Source organism: Geospiza fortis, unplaced genomic scaffold (genome assembly GCF_000277835.1).
Source record: "Geospiza fortis unplaced genomic scaffold, GeoFor_1.0 scaffold275, whole genome shotgun sequence".
Lineage (NCBI taxonomy): Eukaryota > Metazoa > Chordata > Aves > Passeriformes > Thraupidae > Geospiza > Geospiza fortis.
In genome coordinates, this window is record NW_005054341.1 from 342,473 (window position 1) to 358,899 (window position 16,427).

Consider the following 16,427-nt stretch of genomic DNA (forward strand, 5'->3'; position numbering starts at 1 on the left):
TCTTGGTTCAGCCGAGTGGGCAAAATGCCCTTTGGGACAGCCTTTCCTTGTGTTTGTGTGGCCCAGACTTCTGCTTGAGATGAAAGTGTGCCAGCCAAAAACCTTGTCAATTAATAATCCACCTCCAAGCCCTGAGGTGATGTATGCGCTTCCCTGTAATTTAATAATAATTACAGGTAGCAGGACACTTTTTTTATTAACAGCCATGGAACAGAAGTCTCACAGCAGCAATAGAGCTGGGAAGGGTTTAACATTGCCATCAACTGAAGAATCTAGTGGGGGACAAAACTGGAGCACATCAGAGGAGAGGAGAGGAAGTGTGTCTGTGTAGGAAGGAATGTGTCCTTGCCCTGCAAAGCTCGAGTAGCCACAGGGGTCAGGTTTTGATCTTTGTTAGTGCCACACAGCAGAAACGTCAAAGGACTTTTCTGATGTTATACTGGTGCTGCAAGCAGGAATCCATGTCCCAGTAGACACTAGAAAATGAACATAAAGCTCCAGTAGGCAATTCTATCCCATGTTTGCTTTTTTCCTGACAAAACAAAAGCATACTGTGGAGTAACTGTTCTGTTGCCTCTCCTTCCCATCACAGATATCAACGAATGCCAGTCCTCGCCCTGTGCCTTTGGAGCCACATGTGTGGATGAAATTAACGGGTACCGTTGCATTTGCCCCCCGGGTCGCAGTGGTCCAGCATGCCAAGAAGGTATTCCAGATGCCAAAGCTGATCCTAGCACTTGTGGCAAGAGCTGTATAATTGCACATTGGTGGGTTTGTGGTTGTATGGGGTTCGTTTTGGGGCGCACTGTCTGTTGTTTTTTAAAGCAAGTATCATTATTGAAGAAGCAGTGGGAAGCACTCCTTATTGAAGAAGCATTCAGTGGGAAGTTAAGTTTAAATGAACTTGGAAAAGGCGTTTGTTTCCTGTTTTTAGCTTATAATTCTGTTCAATCTCTCCTCAGTTACAGGAAGGCCTTGCATTACCAGTGCTCGAGTCATGCCAGATGGGACTAAGTGGGATGACGACTGCAATACCTGTCAGTGTCTGAATGGAAAAGTCACCTGTTCTAAGGTACAGCTGTGCTGTGGTTTGGCTTACAGCACGCTCTGTCCCCTAGCCAGTGGATTCTCACAGTATTCATCCTCCCTAGGTTTGGTGTGGCCCTCGGCCCTGTGTGCTGCACAGCAAGGGCCCCGGCGAGTGCCCCGCTGGCCACGCCTGTGTCCCTGTGCGGGATGACCACTGCTTCACCCGCCCGTGTGCCGCCGTGGGGGAGTGCTGGCCCTCCAACCAGCAGCCTGTGAGGAACAAGTGCAACTCGGACTCCTACTACCAGGACAACTGTGCCAACATCACCTTCACCTTTAACAAAGAAATGATGGCCCCGGTGAGTAACAGCAGCTCGCTGGGCTGTGGCACACACAGACTCATTCCCAGAGCATGGAGTGATGTTTTCCATAGGGAAAACTGCAGCACAAGCTGACTCTGCCTCATTAGCAAAGAAAACAAAAAGCAGAGAAGGATTAATATAGCCTTGAAGCCTAAATGCTTTTATGATTAGAGAAGAAAAAAAAGCTATGTTGGAGGGAATTCCACCTCCTTTTCCCCTGAGAACTCTTACTTCAGGGCAAAAAAAAACCAAAACCCAAACAAATCTTATATCTGTGTGTTCGTCTGCATATGTATTTAAAAAAAGCCAACATCTTTTTGTATCCTCCAGGGCCTTACCACAGAGCATGTTTGCAGTGAATTGAGGAATCTGAATATTCTGAAGAATGTTTCTGTTGAATATTCCATCTATATTACCTGTGAACCTTCCCACTTGGCAAATAATGAAATCCATGTTGCTATTGTAAGTATTCCTGGAATATTTTTAAATGTCTTAGTAGTTAATTGCTTGGATATGTGTGCAACATATGGATTTCATAAAAATATTAATTCCTGGCTTTGTCAGCACTTCTTGTGGTTTAGTTTCCATCCTGATACCCTTTAAGAACAGGAAAGGAATTCTGGTTACATGTGTGTACCTGAAAGCTGCCATCTGGGGGCACTTGTAATAGGGGGAGTAAAACATTTCTCTGTTACACTTTTGCTTTTGGGGGGTTTTTGGTCTTTTTAAGGATGAGGACAAGAATTCAGAGTCGTTAGTTTCTGCAGACAGCAGGCCATTTTGCTTTGATTCTGTTTGTTATAGATGAACAGTAGCAAGAGCCTTCACTGCCTGTGCAGGTTTATAAATAGCAGGTTCCCCCGTGCATCTGATGTGGTGCTTGGTGTTAACTGTGTGCCTCCTCCTGCAGTCTGCAGAAGACATTGGGGAGGATGAAAACCCCATCAAAGACATCACAGATAAGATCATTGACCTGGTCAGTAAGCGCGACGGGAACAACACGCTGATCGCTGCTGTCGCCGAGGTCAGGGTGCAGCGGCGGCCGGCCAAGAGCAAAACAGGTGAGCTGCTCCTTGGCCCCAGCTCCTGCAGGGCCCCTGCCAGGGGCAGAGCCTGTCCTCCCTTTGGACACTCCTAGCAAGCCCCTGTTCATCAGGAACAATGGGGAGGCTTGGCACACAAGGTCTTTTCATTGCTAAAAACCCTAAAGAAACTTGCCAGAAGTTTGTTAAACCTCGCAAAAGGGCTGCTACCCTTCCACGCTCCTCATGGAGAAATGTGGGAAGTAACAAGGCATAAGAACAGAGATTTTTTTTCTGTGAGACATCCCAAAGTGTCCCCCGTGGTCTGCAGCAGGACTAACTGTCTCCTGTCTCTTGCAGATTTCCTGGTGCCCTTGCTGAGCTCGGTGCTGACAGTAGCCTGGATCTGTTGCCTGGTCACCGTGTTTTACTGGTGCATCCGAAAGCGCCGGAAGCAGAGCAGCCACACCCACACGGCCTCTGACGACAACACCACCAACAATGTCAGGGAGCAGCTGAACCAGATCAAAAACCCCATTGAGAAACACGGAGCAAATACTGTCCCCATTAAAGACTACGAAAACAAAAACTCTAAAATCGCAAAAATAAGGACACACAACTCCGAGGTGGAGGAGGATGACATGGACAAGCACCAGCAGAAGGCCCGATTTGCCAAGCAGCCAGCCTACACTTTGGTAGACAGAGATGAAAAGCCCCCCAACAGCACCCCTACAAAACACCCAAACTGGACAAATAAACAGGACAACAGAGACTTGGAAAGTGCACAAAGCCTAAATCGGATGGAGTACATCGTATAGCAGACGGTGGGGTGCTGCCATGCAGGGCCTTTGAGTATCATTATAAAGGCACTCAAGAGCTTGTAGTTCTTAAACTGTTGTGTAATATTTGAGTCTAAGGCTATTATTTACTTAGAATCCCTGTGTTAATTTAAGTTTGGACAAGCTGGCTTACACTGGCAATGATAGTTGCTGTGGTTGGCTGGAATACCAAGTGCTGCATTTCACATCTATGCAAAACTAGTCAAAAGTGCCCTCCTGTAAATTCAGCTGCAGCTGATGCATCACAGAAACGTTCCATAAGGTATTACATAGCCTTATTACTCTTCCTTAGTGTTCTTTTTTTTTTTTCTGCCAGATGTTCCAATTTATACAGTTTCTTTAGAATAATACATTTTATTTATATTTATTGAATTTGAGTTTTTTGTATATTGGTTTTATGGTGACGTACAACTAGTTCTGTATTTGAAAGTGCCTTTGCAGCTCAGAACCACAGCAACTATCAAAAATAAGTTTATTATTTATTTTTTTATTGTATTTTTGTTGGGGGCGGGTGGGGGGAACTTGTCAGCAGTTGCTGGTAAATGAAGAATTTAAAGAGGAAAATGTGTCAAAAATAGAAGTTTGTATAGATATGTAAATAATTCTTTTTTTATTAATCACTGTGTATATTTGATTTATTAACTTAATAATCAAGAGCCTTAAAATATCATTCCTTTTTATTTATATGTATGTGTTTAGAGTTGAAGGTTTTTGATAGCATTGTAAGCTCGTGGCTTCTCTATTTTGAATTTATTTTCTTGTTACATGTTGCCTATATGCCAAAACTAAGGTGTTCTAAAATAGTTTATTTTTAATAGGATGGGCTTTCATGCCTTGATGCTGGTTTTTGTACAATGTCAAACGTTTGAAACACCTTCCATAGTATCACTTTAAGACTATTTGTAAGTACTGACTGAGGCAGTTTAGAGAATTAGACTAGAAAATTTTTTTTGCTGCTTTAGACTTGAAAACCGAGTGACAGGCAGATAATCTGCTAAGAAGCAGTTTAAGGGAACAAAACTGAGCTATTACTTTATGTAGATGAAATGTGAGTGGTTGCATGTAATTAAAAATATCAAATTAGCGTGTGAAGTTGGAAACACAGCAATCTTATTTTGTAAATTCTAATTATTTTTTTCTCACCATGAATATGTAATACTGAACCACTTGTAGATTTGACTTTTTTTGTAATCTACTGCATTTAGGGAGTATTCTAATAAGCTAGTTGTTGAATACTTGAACAGTAGAATGTCCAGTAAGATCACTGTGTAGGTTTGCCATAGATTACACTGCCCGCCTTAACAAGTGAGGAAATCAAAGTGCTATTACGATGTTTAAGATCAAAAGGCTTATAAACATAGTCATCTCAGTGGTTAACCATTGAGATCATGAAGATACCTTGTATTGTGATATTAGTGTTATATGAAAATGCATCTTTGATGTGTTGTTCCTGGCAATAAATCTTGAAAAGTAATATTTATTAAATTTTTTGTATGAAAACATAAAGAGCGTGGAGATTATTGAGCTTGGAGGCGCTCCCGGCCAGTCAGTTGTGCAAAAGCAGGGGCAGGTGCTGCTGGAGGTTTGCAGGCCCTGCCCCTGCCTTTGGTGGAGTCAGTTTTTTGTTAGATGATGACACGTTCCCCTCTGGCTCCCGGTGGCACAGAGGAGGTCTGAAAGCAGCATGTCCCTTGTTCTCACTGCCTCTTAGCCAATGTCCCTCGGTGCTCTGAGAGGGTGCTGTGGCTGCACCTGTGCAACGAGTTTACCCTGCACAGGCCAATGAGCTGCCCCCAGATAGGAACCAAATCTAAGTAGCTAGGCAAGATCCAAAGTGCTGACCTGGATGGGAAGGGATCCATAGATGATGCTGATTTCTAATGGGCAAAAAGTGCTTTGTAAAGCATAAAATAAACTCTGAAAGTATTCAACACGATGGCTTTGAATGCTGAACTAAAGCTGCCCCTCCCACCTATGGGCAGGGGCTGGCTGGCTCAGGGTCTGCTCTGGTTTTACCATGTTCTGATGAAGCTGCAAAACTGTTCTGCTAAGGGGCTACTGCAAAGCTGAAGGAACAATTAACTGTGTAACAAGTTCATTGAAAAACAGTTAAACCAACCTGCTGCAAGGCTAGGCCTTTGCACCTGTATTTGTTTGTAATAATAAACAGGTATTTTATATACAGATTGCTGCGATATGAATACACTGAACGCTAACAAAACCTGAGAGTGAGAAATACTTTCTTCTGTACTTTTTTTACAGCTGTCAAAAAAAACCTGATAAAACCTAATTAGTGTTACTTTTTATTTTTAAACTCACTTGAGAAGATTTCCATCGTGGCTACTCTACTTTGGCTGAGTGCTGCTTTTACTCTTCACACTCACACACCTCACAGGGCAGGTACTGGAGCCTGTTTAGTTTACTGCCTCCTGAAGGAGAAGTCAACACCATTAGCTTCAGCTGACCACTTCAATAATTCCTCATCAAACAAATCCCATGAGAATTTATTTCCCTTTGTTCCCTGACTTCTAAATCTGCAATAAAGCAAACACATCATGTCCAAAAAAGCTACTTAAAGATAATGGAATCTTCCACCTGCCTCCAAAGGGCAAAGCTGGGCTATTCCCTGACTGCTTTCCCATACTTTTAATGTTGAATTAACCATCTTCCTGCTGTCTACTGTTCACATGGGTCTCAAATTCAAGGATACAGAAACTTGAGCCCCTCTTCCAAAGGGCTCAAACATACCTGAATTTATAGGGATTTCTAAGAGTCTGCCTTCTATTAATCAAAAAATAATTAAAACAGGGCATTTGCTATTTCTAAGAACAATGGTTGTCAGGCTTCTTGAAAACCTACTGAGGCCATTTCTAGTTACAGACTTAATCATTTAACAATGTGTACATGTAGTCACAAAGCTGTTTAGGTCTCTGAAGACTCAGTGAAAGCAAAACCTGGGTTCCTCAAGCTTCAAAACATGTCAAAGCCCTGAGCTCAGGGTTCCTGTATTTACTTCCAGCCTTTCCTGTGTTCCATGCAGAGGTTTTGCTACTGCAGAGCTCCTCCACACATACCCTGCTTCTCCCCATGGATTTTCCTCACTTCATCACTATCCCATGGCGTTAGAAAATTAGAATCATGCAAGTTGTACAGGGGGCAGTCAGAAAATTCTACACAATTGCCATAATGGTATGTTTAATTAATCCTCCTACCTCAGTGGTAACTCCAAAACTTACACTGGTGACTGTAATACAAGAACAGTCCCCCAAAGCCCAGATCCATCACCAGGCTGGGGGCTGGTCCATGAAGTGGTTTCCATTGCCATGAAAATAAATAGAAATGTGAACTTTAGGGCTTCCCTCTTAGAATGCCAAGGCACATTTATTTTTGTGGAAATCCTACTTTGCCAGTTCACACTTCTACTACTCAGGGAAGATACGTTCTGTTTAGTCAGGAGAAGTTTCCACTGCTAGTGTAAGTTTGTTCTTTGGATCTTCATCTAAGCATTGAAAAACGTGTGCTTCCTGAGCTGCCATTTAAGCAGACAAGAAATGAAATGAAACAGAAATGAAATGGTTCCCCTTAGCACTCTGAGCTTTGCTCTACCTACAGCTAATTGAACCTGCTGAATCTGGGTTTGGTTCAGCCTGGCTGAACACGGCCACATCAAAGCCCTGCACCTCCGCATGGAAAGGGCCCATCTTGCGTACAGGTACCTGGGAAAGGTGCTGATGGAGCAGGTTACATCAGCCTTCACACAATACATTCGTGTCACTGGGAATGCCAGCCTCGGGAAGGGCTCCCCCTGCAGTGCTGGCAGGAGCCAAGGGCAGCTGGGAGCACTGGGACCCAAAGCCCCTCAGGCCAGGGGAAGGTGACCCAGGCTGGGGCCCAAAGGTGGGACTGCATCTCCAGCCGTGCCCTGGTGAAACCATTCTGCCTTGCACAGACACACCTCCTGTTCTCACACCAGCTGACACCTGCACAGCAAGAGGCAATGGTATTAATCAGCTCCCTGCCAAGCTGAGATGTACAGGGTTATGCTCCCTGCTGCTCCTTGAAGACTGCCTACTTCTGCTCCTTATCTGCCAGCCCTCGGGCTGGATTCAGCCCTGCCTCCCAGCTATCCAGGTCCAGGGTGCTGCCCTACCATCTGCAGAGTCACAAGGCAGAGCCTTCATAGTTTTTAGGAACGCCTGCCAAGATGAGAAGTTCTGACAAGGGAAGTACCAAATTCAGCCTTTTCCTCCCCAGAAGATGGAAGTGATTGCGCAACCTCCCCGTCCCTTCTAACGGAAGCAAGAATATTTGAGTATATTTAAGAATTTTTTGGCTTCCTCTTTTTTAAGCGTTGACAGCAATGGCCATTGTCAGAGCTTGCTTGCCAAGGTCAGTGATTTCTCCCAGTAGAGGGAAAACCCAGTGAAAAAGCTGTGCAAACCGGACTGCAGTTTCTGGGGCAGAGGAGGAGGAGGAGGAGAGGGGTGCAGAGGCTGGAGTCCCACCCCAGATCTGCCAGCGAGCACCTTCTGTGATGTGCAAATTGTTTCAACCAGTTTTCCTACAGGGTGGAGAAATAAATCTCTCTTCCTTTCATTCTAGCACTATGAGATCATATTAATATTAAAAAGGGGCATGCCCAGCTCTAGAATTAGAGCTCCAGACAGTTTTCTTTAAAGATCTGATGCATAAATAAAAAAGATAATTATTATGCCAGCAAGTAAGGCAGTTATGGAGCTAGAGTACCAATTCCTACTGCTGTACTAAAAGATTTAACTTGGAGAGAATGGGAGCAAATCACTGAAATTGTCCTTTACAAAAGGTGCACTGTCAGCTCTCACAGGAGCAGATTCCCAGCTCTGGAATAATTTAAGTGGATAGTAAAGAAGGTAGGACAGTTGTGGCTAATTTCCTGAACAAATTCCAGGTTACGGCTGAAATGCCTTGTGACACTCCATCACTTCCACAACTACTAGGATTTCCCACCATAAGGCAACACCAAAAAACCAAAAAGTCCCTACCTAAAAATGTCACCTTACTGCCACTGTGTAAAGGATGAGGTCATGCACTACCAGGCTCAATTTCAATTATCTGGGGGAAACAGGTGGACGAAAAGGCTCATGTGAGTTGATGAAAGAATTTGCTGCTCCTTAACCAGTTTGCTTTACCTTGGGAGCAGCTCTTCCCTCAGTGCTGCCCCAGCTGTCAGAAGAAGCACTGCCAGCTCCCTCCAGGTTCAGTGGAGCACTTTGATATCCTCTGATGAAAGGCTCCGTGCGCGGCCCTTCCCTCAGCCCACATCTTCTCCTGCACCCGGGTTACTGCCAGCGAGTTTATATTTATTAAAGGAGAAAAAGCACAAAGCAAAGAAGTGAGGAGTGCCTTTTATTAAAGCTAATTTCTGAGGCCAACCCACACTTCCCACTGCTGGCAAAAAGGCTGAGAGTTATTGCCTCTGTTTGCTGCAGCCTGTTTGAATAGAGAACCTTTCCCTGGGTACTGATAAAGCCACGGAGATACCTACTCCTAGCATGCAACCTGGGAGAGTTTATACTTCACACCCTTCTTATTCCAAGTGCAAACAGAAAAATATTTCCCTCCTTTTTTTTTTTCTTTAGGAAGAAACCATTTTCTAGTCAATAGCCAATGAGATGATGATGTAAATGCCAATTGCAACTCATCCAATGCAATCCACATGCTGAGCAGTGAGAGGGTAGGAAGTTCACACTGACCAAAGAAATGCCTTCAGAAGCTACTTAACACCTCACTTGGTCAAAGCCCTCTGTAGGAAGGGAGGTCTGGGTGCTTACCTGGCACCCAGGTAACACCAGAACCAGCACAAAGCTTAGTACCCACAAGATCTCGGGATACTTAAAACCTTCCTACCAGCACTGGGCCAGGGAGATTTCACATGGGCTGCTGCTTCTTTATAAATGATTATGTAAAAGGCTGGTCTAGCTTTTGATATGTGTTTAACCACAGAAGTCCACTAAACAAATATTTTAACTGCTTTGATGTAAAGAATAATGGAAACAATCATCTGCACACATTAGAGAGTGTTTCACTAGGAAACAACTGTTTCATTATCAGCAAAAGCATAGACCAAATGAACCAGATGATTCATTAAAAATAATAACCCAACAAAGTTGGCTGGTTTAGGATAAAAAATGAACCAAAGGCATTGTTTCTGTGCTTAAATGGCAGCTTCAGAAGAGAACAGATATTAAGTATTCCTTACTTTTACAGAAAGGTATGCTAGTGCTGCTCAGAAGCAATTTGGTAGTAGAAAGCCAAGACTTGCAAACTGCTAACTTTACTTCAGCTCAGTTTCCAGTTCCCTTTTTTTCCCTCTAAACCTGATTTAGGAAATCAAATTTGTGGTTCTAGAGCATATCAGACCACACCTTTGCCAGTCCTCTGGGTGCAGGTGGATGGGTGATAAAGAAAAAAAAGAGTCTGAGAAGATGACCCTGGGCTTGAAGCAGAGAGAGGAGAGACACGGACACAGCCTGGGTGTCCCAGCACCCCCAAAGCACCACCAGGTTTGCAAAAGACCAGCTGGTATAAAAGTCCTGCTGCACAGACAAAAGAAAGCACAGGTCTGAGCAGCAACACCTTCTGAAATCCAGAAATGACTGTGAATTCAAAGTCTTTTCCCTAAATAACTGCATTTCTGAGAAGAGCCAATAAACAACTTTTGATAGTAACGAAGCTGAAAAATACACAGCTGCACAGAGCCTAGAACTTATCAAGACAGTATGTACAAAAAGAATGATGCCACTGTGGACCTGTGAGAAAGCCCAGCTTTGTTCTGACTCTCCAGCCTCTAACATCACCTTTCATCTCTCACTGTTGCATGATCACTGCTTTGAAAGGGAGATGTTCCCAGGCAGCAGAGAAGAGATAAAAACAGCATTTTAAGTAACATAACAAAATATCCTAAAGGAAAAATCAAGTGTTCTTACCTACACAGACAACGGTTTAACCTACCTAAGCCCCCTCTAAATGCATGACCTTCATTTGAAAGGGTACAGGCAGGTATGTTCTTCAGTCAAGATTAAAACTAAACTGGAATTATAAGGTTAATACATACATACATATATATATATATATATATACACACACACACACACACACATAATAACAGTGATGAAAACTGGTGTGACAAAAACTAGATCTGGTTGCCCTCTGGTTTCTGATACTTGAATTATCTATGCTAAGACTTTAATATAAACTATCAAATTATTCTAACTACTCTCATTTTTCTGATAAATGTTTAATTAAATATCCCTATACCTCTTTCAAGTCCATCAAAAAAGGTGCTTTTTACTCCCTTTCTGGCCCAGTATCACCAGTGCGTAAAGAAGCCAACAGCAAACATACCTCAGGCTCTTCTTCCTCCAAACCAGGTTCTTTGCAGCCTTGGTTTTGCTGGTACTGGGAAAGAGCTTTTAGCAGAGCCTGGAGCTGGGTAAGGATTTGCAACCTGACTGCAAAGCACTGAGAAACATCACCCAAAGAGCTGAAAGAAAAAAGAGAACATGTCCTCCAGACACATGCAGAATCTTCTTCATTTGCAGCAAGAGCAGAAATCACTTCCAGCAGGAGGAAGCCGTACAATCAGCAGAGCCCTGCTGTCAGCTGCAGAGCAGCTAACTCTCATCAGAACCTGGGTTACACCACCAACTCTAATGCTCCTGGATGTGAATCACCTCCTTAACCTCAATGAGGAGATCCACAGTCGTACATAAATGTCACTGAGATTTTTCTAAATTACTTCACACAAAATCACAGAGCACAGAATATGCTGAGCTGGAAGGGACTCACAAGGACCATCAAAGTCCAGCTCCTGGCCCTGCACAGGACACCCCAACAATCCCACCTGTGCAGGGGAGTGTTGTTCAAATGCTTCCTGAGCTCTGGCAGCCCTTGGTGCAGTGACCACTTCTCTGGGGAGCCTGCTCAGTGCCCTGCCAGGTTCTGGGTGGAAAACCTCGTCCTGATATCCGAGCTAAACATGCCCTGACACAACTTGAGGCCATTCCCTCAGGTGCTGTCCCCACACAGAAGAGATCAGCGCCTGCCCCTCCTGTTGCCCTCACCAGGAAGCTGCAGCTGCAGTGAGGTGTCCCCACAGGCTCCTCCAGGCTGAACAGACCAGTGCTGCTCCTCACAGGGCTTCCCCTCAAGGCCTTCACCATCCTCGTGCACTCCTCTGGAAGTTCTCAAACCCCTTTCTATCTTTGTTACATTCCAGTGCCCACAGCTGTCCCCAGCCCTCGAGGCCAGGGCAGAGTGGGACAGGGCCCTCCTGGGCCTGCTGCATGCCAAGGACATGGCTGGCCCTCCGGCTGCCTCAGGGGCTGTGTCACACTGAGCTTGAGAATGATGAAAGAAAATGGCTTATACATTTATTCTACACATTTTAAAAGATAAGCATGAAATAAAAAAGGTACATTTCCTTAGCTCATTAGCACTTAAATTTAAGAAGCAGTATGAACAAGCACTGTGAAATTAAAATTTATCTTAAAATGAGATTTAACTCGGGTATTACTTCCACATGAAAACCAGTGTGTTGCCCTTGCACACAAGCAAGGCCTCATTTTGAAACATGTATCCATGAAATTATGCATACATGTTTATATATGAACTTCATCCAAGAACAGTGTTTGCAATCCAGGTGTAAATATATAAATCTAAATATATAAAAGAAACCTTTATTTTTCCCCAAGACTGAATGCATGATGACTTGCATCCACAACATGGGCTAGAATTAAATGTTCATATCAAAACTACACAGGCAGAAACTATAGTTATTTTGAAACTTCTCTGAAAAAGTGAGCCTCAAATCATCAGCTATTAATCCTGGTTAAAGAGTTATTTGAAATAAACTTAATTTGCTTTATTGCTGTAAAGATCATGTAAGTAAACCACAAACTTTCTAATATAGAGAAAGGGTTAATTTTTTACTAAAATAAACTACATGCTCAGAAACAAGCAAGATAGCAAATAACTGCAGCTGCTAACAGATCACACCAGGAGTTTTAACTTTTGCTGTCAGCAGCTGATATGACTTTAATAGCACTAAATATGTATAAATCTAAAATTTTGCTTAGTAAATATTATTTTATAAGAGATTTTTCTTTCTATAAATCTGATGCTGACTTGTGTAATAATCATGGCTAATTCCTAAAGACTTAAAAGGATTACCTGTATTACAGTGCCAAATGACTAAGATCCTTAGCTAACTAAATTTTCTTAATGTGTTCTCTAATTTTGATTTTGTATTTCTATTGTTTTCCATCATTTTGAATTGCTTCTTGCTCTTTGCTTAGGCACAACCTTGGCTGACCACCCATGCTATCAAGGCATTATTTCAGATTTTGACTTCTTAAGCCTTCGCAGTTTTAACTTCCCAAGACCATTTTCTGCTTCTATTTTTCTTTTTTGGGAAAGCTTCTCTGAAGACACGGGGTGCACCTCTAGACTTGATGTTGGCACTGCAGGTAGCTCTTCAGGGGCTGTGCTTGGCTCATTTTGGCTTGTCTGCACTCCACTGCTACTCACAGAAAGAGAACAGGAGGGTTTTTTCCTCAAAGTCAGTGACTTCTTGTCAACCATAGTCTCTGTCACATCTTGCTTTGAAAACGACCTGGAATTAAGAGGTGTCGTCTCCTCCAGGAATGGACCCAAACAATTATCATCACCATGCTCACTCATTTCCGTATTGATGGAACTTAAAGGAGTCCCTTCAGAGGACACTTTTGTGAAATGCTCCAACTTTTCCTGTGAACCACAGGTCTGGAGCTGAGCCTGTGCTCTGGTCACTCTCTGGCTTTGTTTAGGAGCCAGTGGTGCTGACTCAGAGCTGCACGGAGGGCACTCACTGAGCAGCCTCGCCTCTGGCCCCTGCAGAGAGCGAGGTTTGTGCTGCCTGTGAACCTCCTCTGGCTGTCCCCGATGAACATCCTTTCTCTGCTCTAGCACAGGAAGGCCCAGGCTGCTCTCAGCTGTGTTTGTGCAGTCCTTCAGCAGGCCTGGGCTCCTGCGCTTCACAGCAGACCGAGCACTGACAGAAGTCTCACAGTCGCTGTTTCTGTTCTCTGTCTGCAAGTCTGCCCAGCCAAGACACGCTTTCTTGGAGTTCTTGCTGATTTGAGGTTTGCTTGCACTACTTCTCCTCGGTTTTGTCCTCTTCACACTGCAATAAAAAGGAATTTGTTTTTGAAATTAAAAAAGAACCTTTACTGACATCATTTACTGTTTTTCCAACTCTGAAACACCACTTGGGCCACCCTCTTTCTGAACATGGAAAAAATCCCTGTGTATCATCTTGACAAGCAGCAATGTTTGTCTAGTGTGGATAATATCAAGCGTTATCCATTTGATTTTCCACTGTGCTAAGGGACAGCCCTATTTATTAATGACTAAGCCATGAAGGAGTGAGTTCACACTCTTTTCCAAGAGGCAGAACTGAATTCATTACAGATGTTAAAGGTCAACAGAGCAGAAGCATATTGAATTCCTTTCTGAACTGGCTAAATAAAATAGCATTTCCTAAGTGCCTAAATGATTGCAAACCATTCCCATATATCCACATGCATAATGCATATCTACAGGACAGAAGGGGCAGGCGGGAGAGGCAGTGAGTGTGCCTCTGTGTGAGAGCTCCTAATCTCTATTTTAGAATGTTCCTCTGGAATTTTTCCCAGGACATTTCAAAGCATTGCTTTAAAGTTAACCACTACTCATCTAGTATCAAGCCCATTCATCTGGCAAGGACTTGGGTAATGCAAGTAAATGATATTCTGAAAGGAATTACACAGGAAAATGGGATCACAAGGGACCTGACGGAGTGTCAGTACACAAACACTCCTCAGCAGTGTGTTACCCATGGATCTGGATTTCACACAGCCCATAAAATGAACCCCATGCCCAAGTCCTGAAGTTGCTGTCCTAAACACACAGTTGCTAGAGATGGCCCCAAGCTGAGACCACGTTCTGCTGCCCAGCAGCTCCCAGGACAGAGCATCTAACTCCTCTCAAAGAGGGCTCACCCAAACCAGGTAGAGCTGGCATACCTCCAAAGCTAATCTCATTGCTAAAGACAACACAGATGAGACAACCGTGGTAAAAAGAAAAGTTGCCAGGGTTCACAGCAAATCCCTGATTTCACAGGTGATTTGGGGCTGCTGGCATCTCCCACAACTTGGGATGGAGTCCTGGTACCACATGGAGCAGTGACAAGTTCAGCTCATCAGCTCATCCTCCCCATCCACTCCACCAGGGATACTCTTTAATTGCAACTATTGATCCAGTTTCAAAATGAACAACAAAAAAATATTTGTGAAGTGTTTTTCACCCGATTCAAGCATCACGTATTTATTTTGGCTCAGAGCTTCATTCAAGGAAAAACAGCCTGTTTTGACTCTGCCTAGTGCTATGTGTTTCATCTATGTGGGTTGTAATAGCTTTCTCCATGCTGTAAAAAACAACAATCATTTTATGTGCTTATCCACACTACAGTAGTAATCTTTCAATAATTTAAAACAATCTTTTGTAAAGTAGTTTATATTATTTAAAATTTTATATTACATTATTATTATTTAAATTTTTATTTCATAAGCTAGATTCAACCAAACCAAATTTTACCAATTATAAATTCAAAAGCTTATAAAGAATAGTGGCATACATTTTTCTCAGGATGTCTTGCTTTATTTGTTCACTCAGACTAATCTTAAGCTTCTTGTTCTCAGCAGATTCAGTAAAATATTCAGATGTCCCATTGGAAGGTTCTTCTTTCTGCTCCAAAAGAAAATACAGGTTTAAAGCATGACACATCAAACTATGATTATTCAACAGAAAGCTCCATTTCTAATACTAAGATTTACAGCTGTTCTTTATTATTTTGATCTGAGCAGTCTAAAAGAAACAATTTTTTTAATCTTTTAATATTTGGGAGTCTAGTCAGTTCCCTCCCCTTGACTCCCAAGCAACATATTTTGTATGCTAAAATACACCACAAACAAACAAGGCTGCAATGTAAAGGATGTAGCTTTCCAAACCATCCGAGGAAACTGTTGGCAAATATTTGACATCTTTGTGGCTCAAACTGTGACAAATGCCAGGAATCTCTCTTGCAGACAGGAGCACGCTTGTCAGTTTTTTCTGAAGAGACTGACTGGCGCAGTGGTCTATACACTTATTCTCAGAGGAATTCCCACCATTTTCCATACTTACAAACAACCATACACAGCGTTATTTGCTCACTGAACAAGGCAAGGGTTAAAACTTTTAATTCTAACATTTAAACGCTCGCAGCATGTAGAGGTTGGCTACTACAGGACATCGGGGGAATTCTTTCTGGTCTCAGCTAACAGCAGCACCATCCTTTTATATAATACGAGGTTGGGGCGAGCAGGAGGGAAGGAAAATGCTCTTTTTCTTCAAGCTGTGAGCACTTCCCTTCTCACTGAAACAATCTCAACCAGAGAAGGGCCATTTGCTGATTTCACCATTAACTACCGCACACTCCAAAAAAGTATTATCTCTGAGGCCATGGAGGAGAGGAAAAAGAAGTGGTGAAGTTAAGGGGAGAAGAGGCTTCATGCATCTCCTTGTCTTTGAGAGCACTTTTCTCCCTCAGCCCCCACGATGCAGCCTCTGACAAGGCTCCCCAAATGCAGGGGAGCTCCAGCCCATTCCTTGGTGAGGCACTGGAGCCAGGTGGTGTGGAAGAACTGAGGGACACAGAGACAGCCAGCAGAGGCACAAGGCCACAGCCTGTGCATGACCCCTGCCTGGAACACCCCTCGGGAACCTGTCACATAGGGGAGATTAAGCCCTGCCCATTCTTATTTCTGTTTTAGAAGAGAGGGCAAGGGGACCTCCATGCTCTTTCCAGAAGAAATAGCCAGTGAAAACAGCTTCCTATTTTGCAAGCAGATGGAGGGCAGTCAGGCAAAGAAGTAAAGCCATTTTGGCACTTAAAAAAGCTACAGCTGTTCTGAGCCTTCCTTTCAGAGACAAGTTACACAAATGTGCACATTGAGCCATGTATGAAGTTCTGTCCACTCATGGTGCAACGAGTGTGTTTACAGCAGGCAGAAAACAGCATACATGCAATGTGATCCCAGCCTCAGAAATCAAGCTTAACTAGTTTAATCTGAGGGATT

The 16,427-nt window shown here is 43.3% G+C and overlaps 2 protein-coding genes across 2 annotated transcripts in view; one reads left to right on the forward strand and one right to left on the reverse strand.

Moving 5' to 3' along the window:
• The window catches only part of JAG1 (jagged canonical Notch ligand 1), a 35,530-nt gene extending 29,988 nt beyond the window's left edge, over window positions 1-5,542 (forward strand). Inside the window, exons 22-27 of the mRNA XM_005422616.2 lie at window positions 593-706; window positions 963-1,072; window positions 1,152-1,388; window positions 1,722-1,853; window positions 2,302-2,452; window positions 2,774-5,542. Coding sequence (XP_005422673.1) covers window positions 593-706; window positions 963-1,072; window positions 1,152-1,388; window positions 1,722-1,853; window positions 2,302-2,452; window positions 2,774-3,231 — 1,202 coding nt within the window. The 3' untranslated portion in view covers window positions 3,232-5,542. The remainder of the gene's footprint in view (window positions 1-592; window positions 707-962; window positions 1,073-1,151; window positions 1,389-1,721; window positions 1,854-2,301; window positions 2,453-2,773) is intronic.
• Window positions 5,543-11,641: 6,099 nt separating this feature from the next.
• SLX4IP (SLX4 interacting protein) overlaps window positions 11,642-16,427 on the reverse strand; it is a 69,309-nt gene continuing 64,523 nt past the window's right edge. The window contains exons 8-9 of the mRNA XM_005422617.2: window positions 14,945-15,054; window positions 11,642-13,453 (exon numbers count right to left, since the gene is read on the reverse strand). Coding sequence (XP_005422674.1) covers window positions 12,616-13,453; window positions 14,945-15,054 — 948 coding nt within the window. The 3' untranslated portion in view covers window positions 11,642-12,615. The remainder of the gene's footprint in view (window positions 13,454-14,944; window positions 15,055-16,427) is intronic.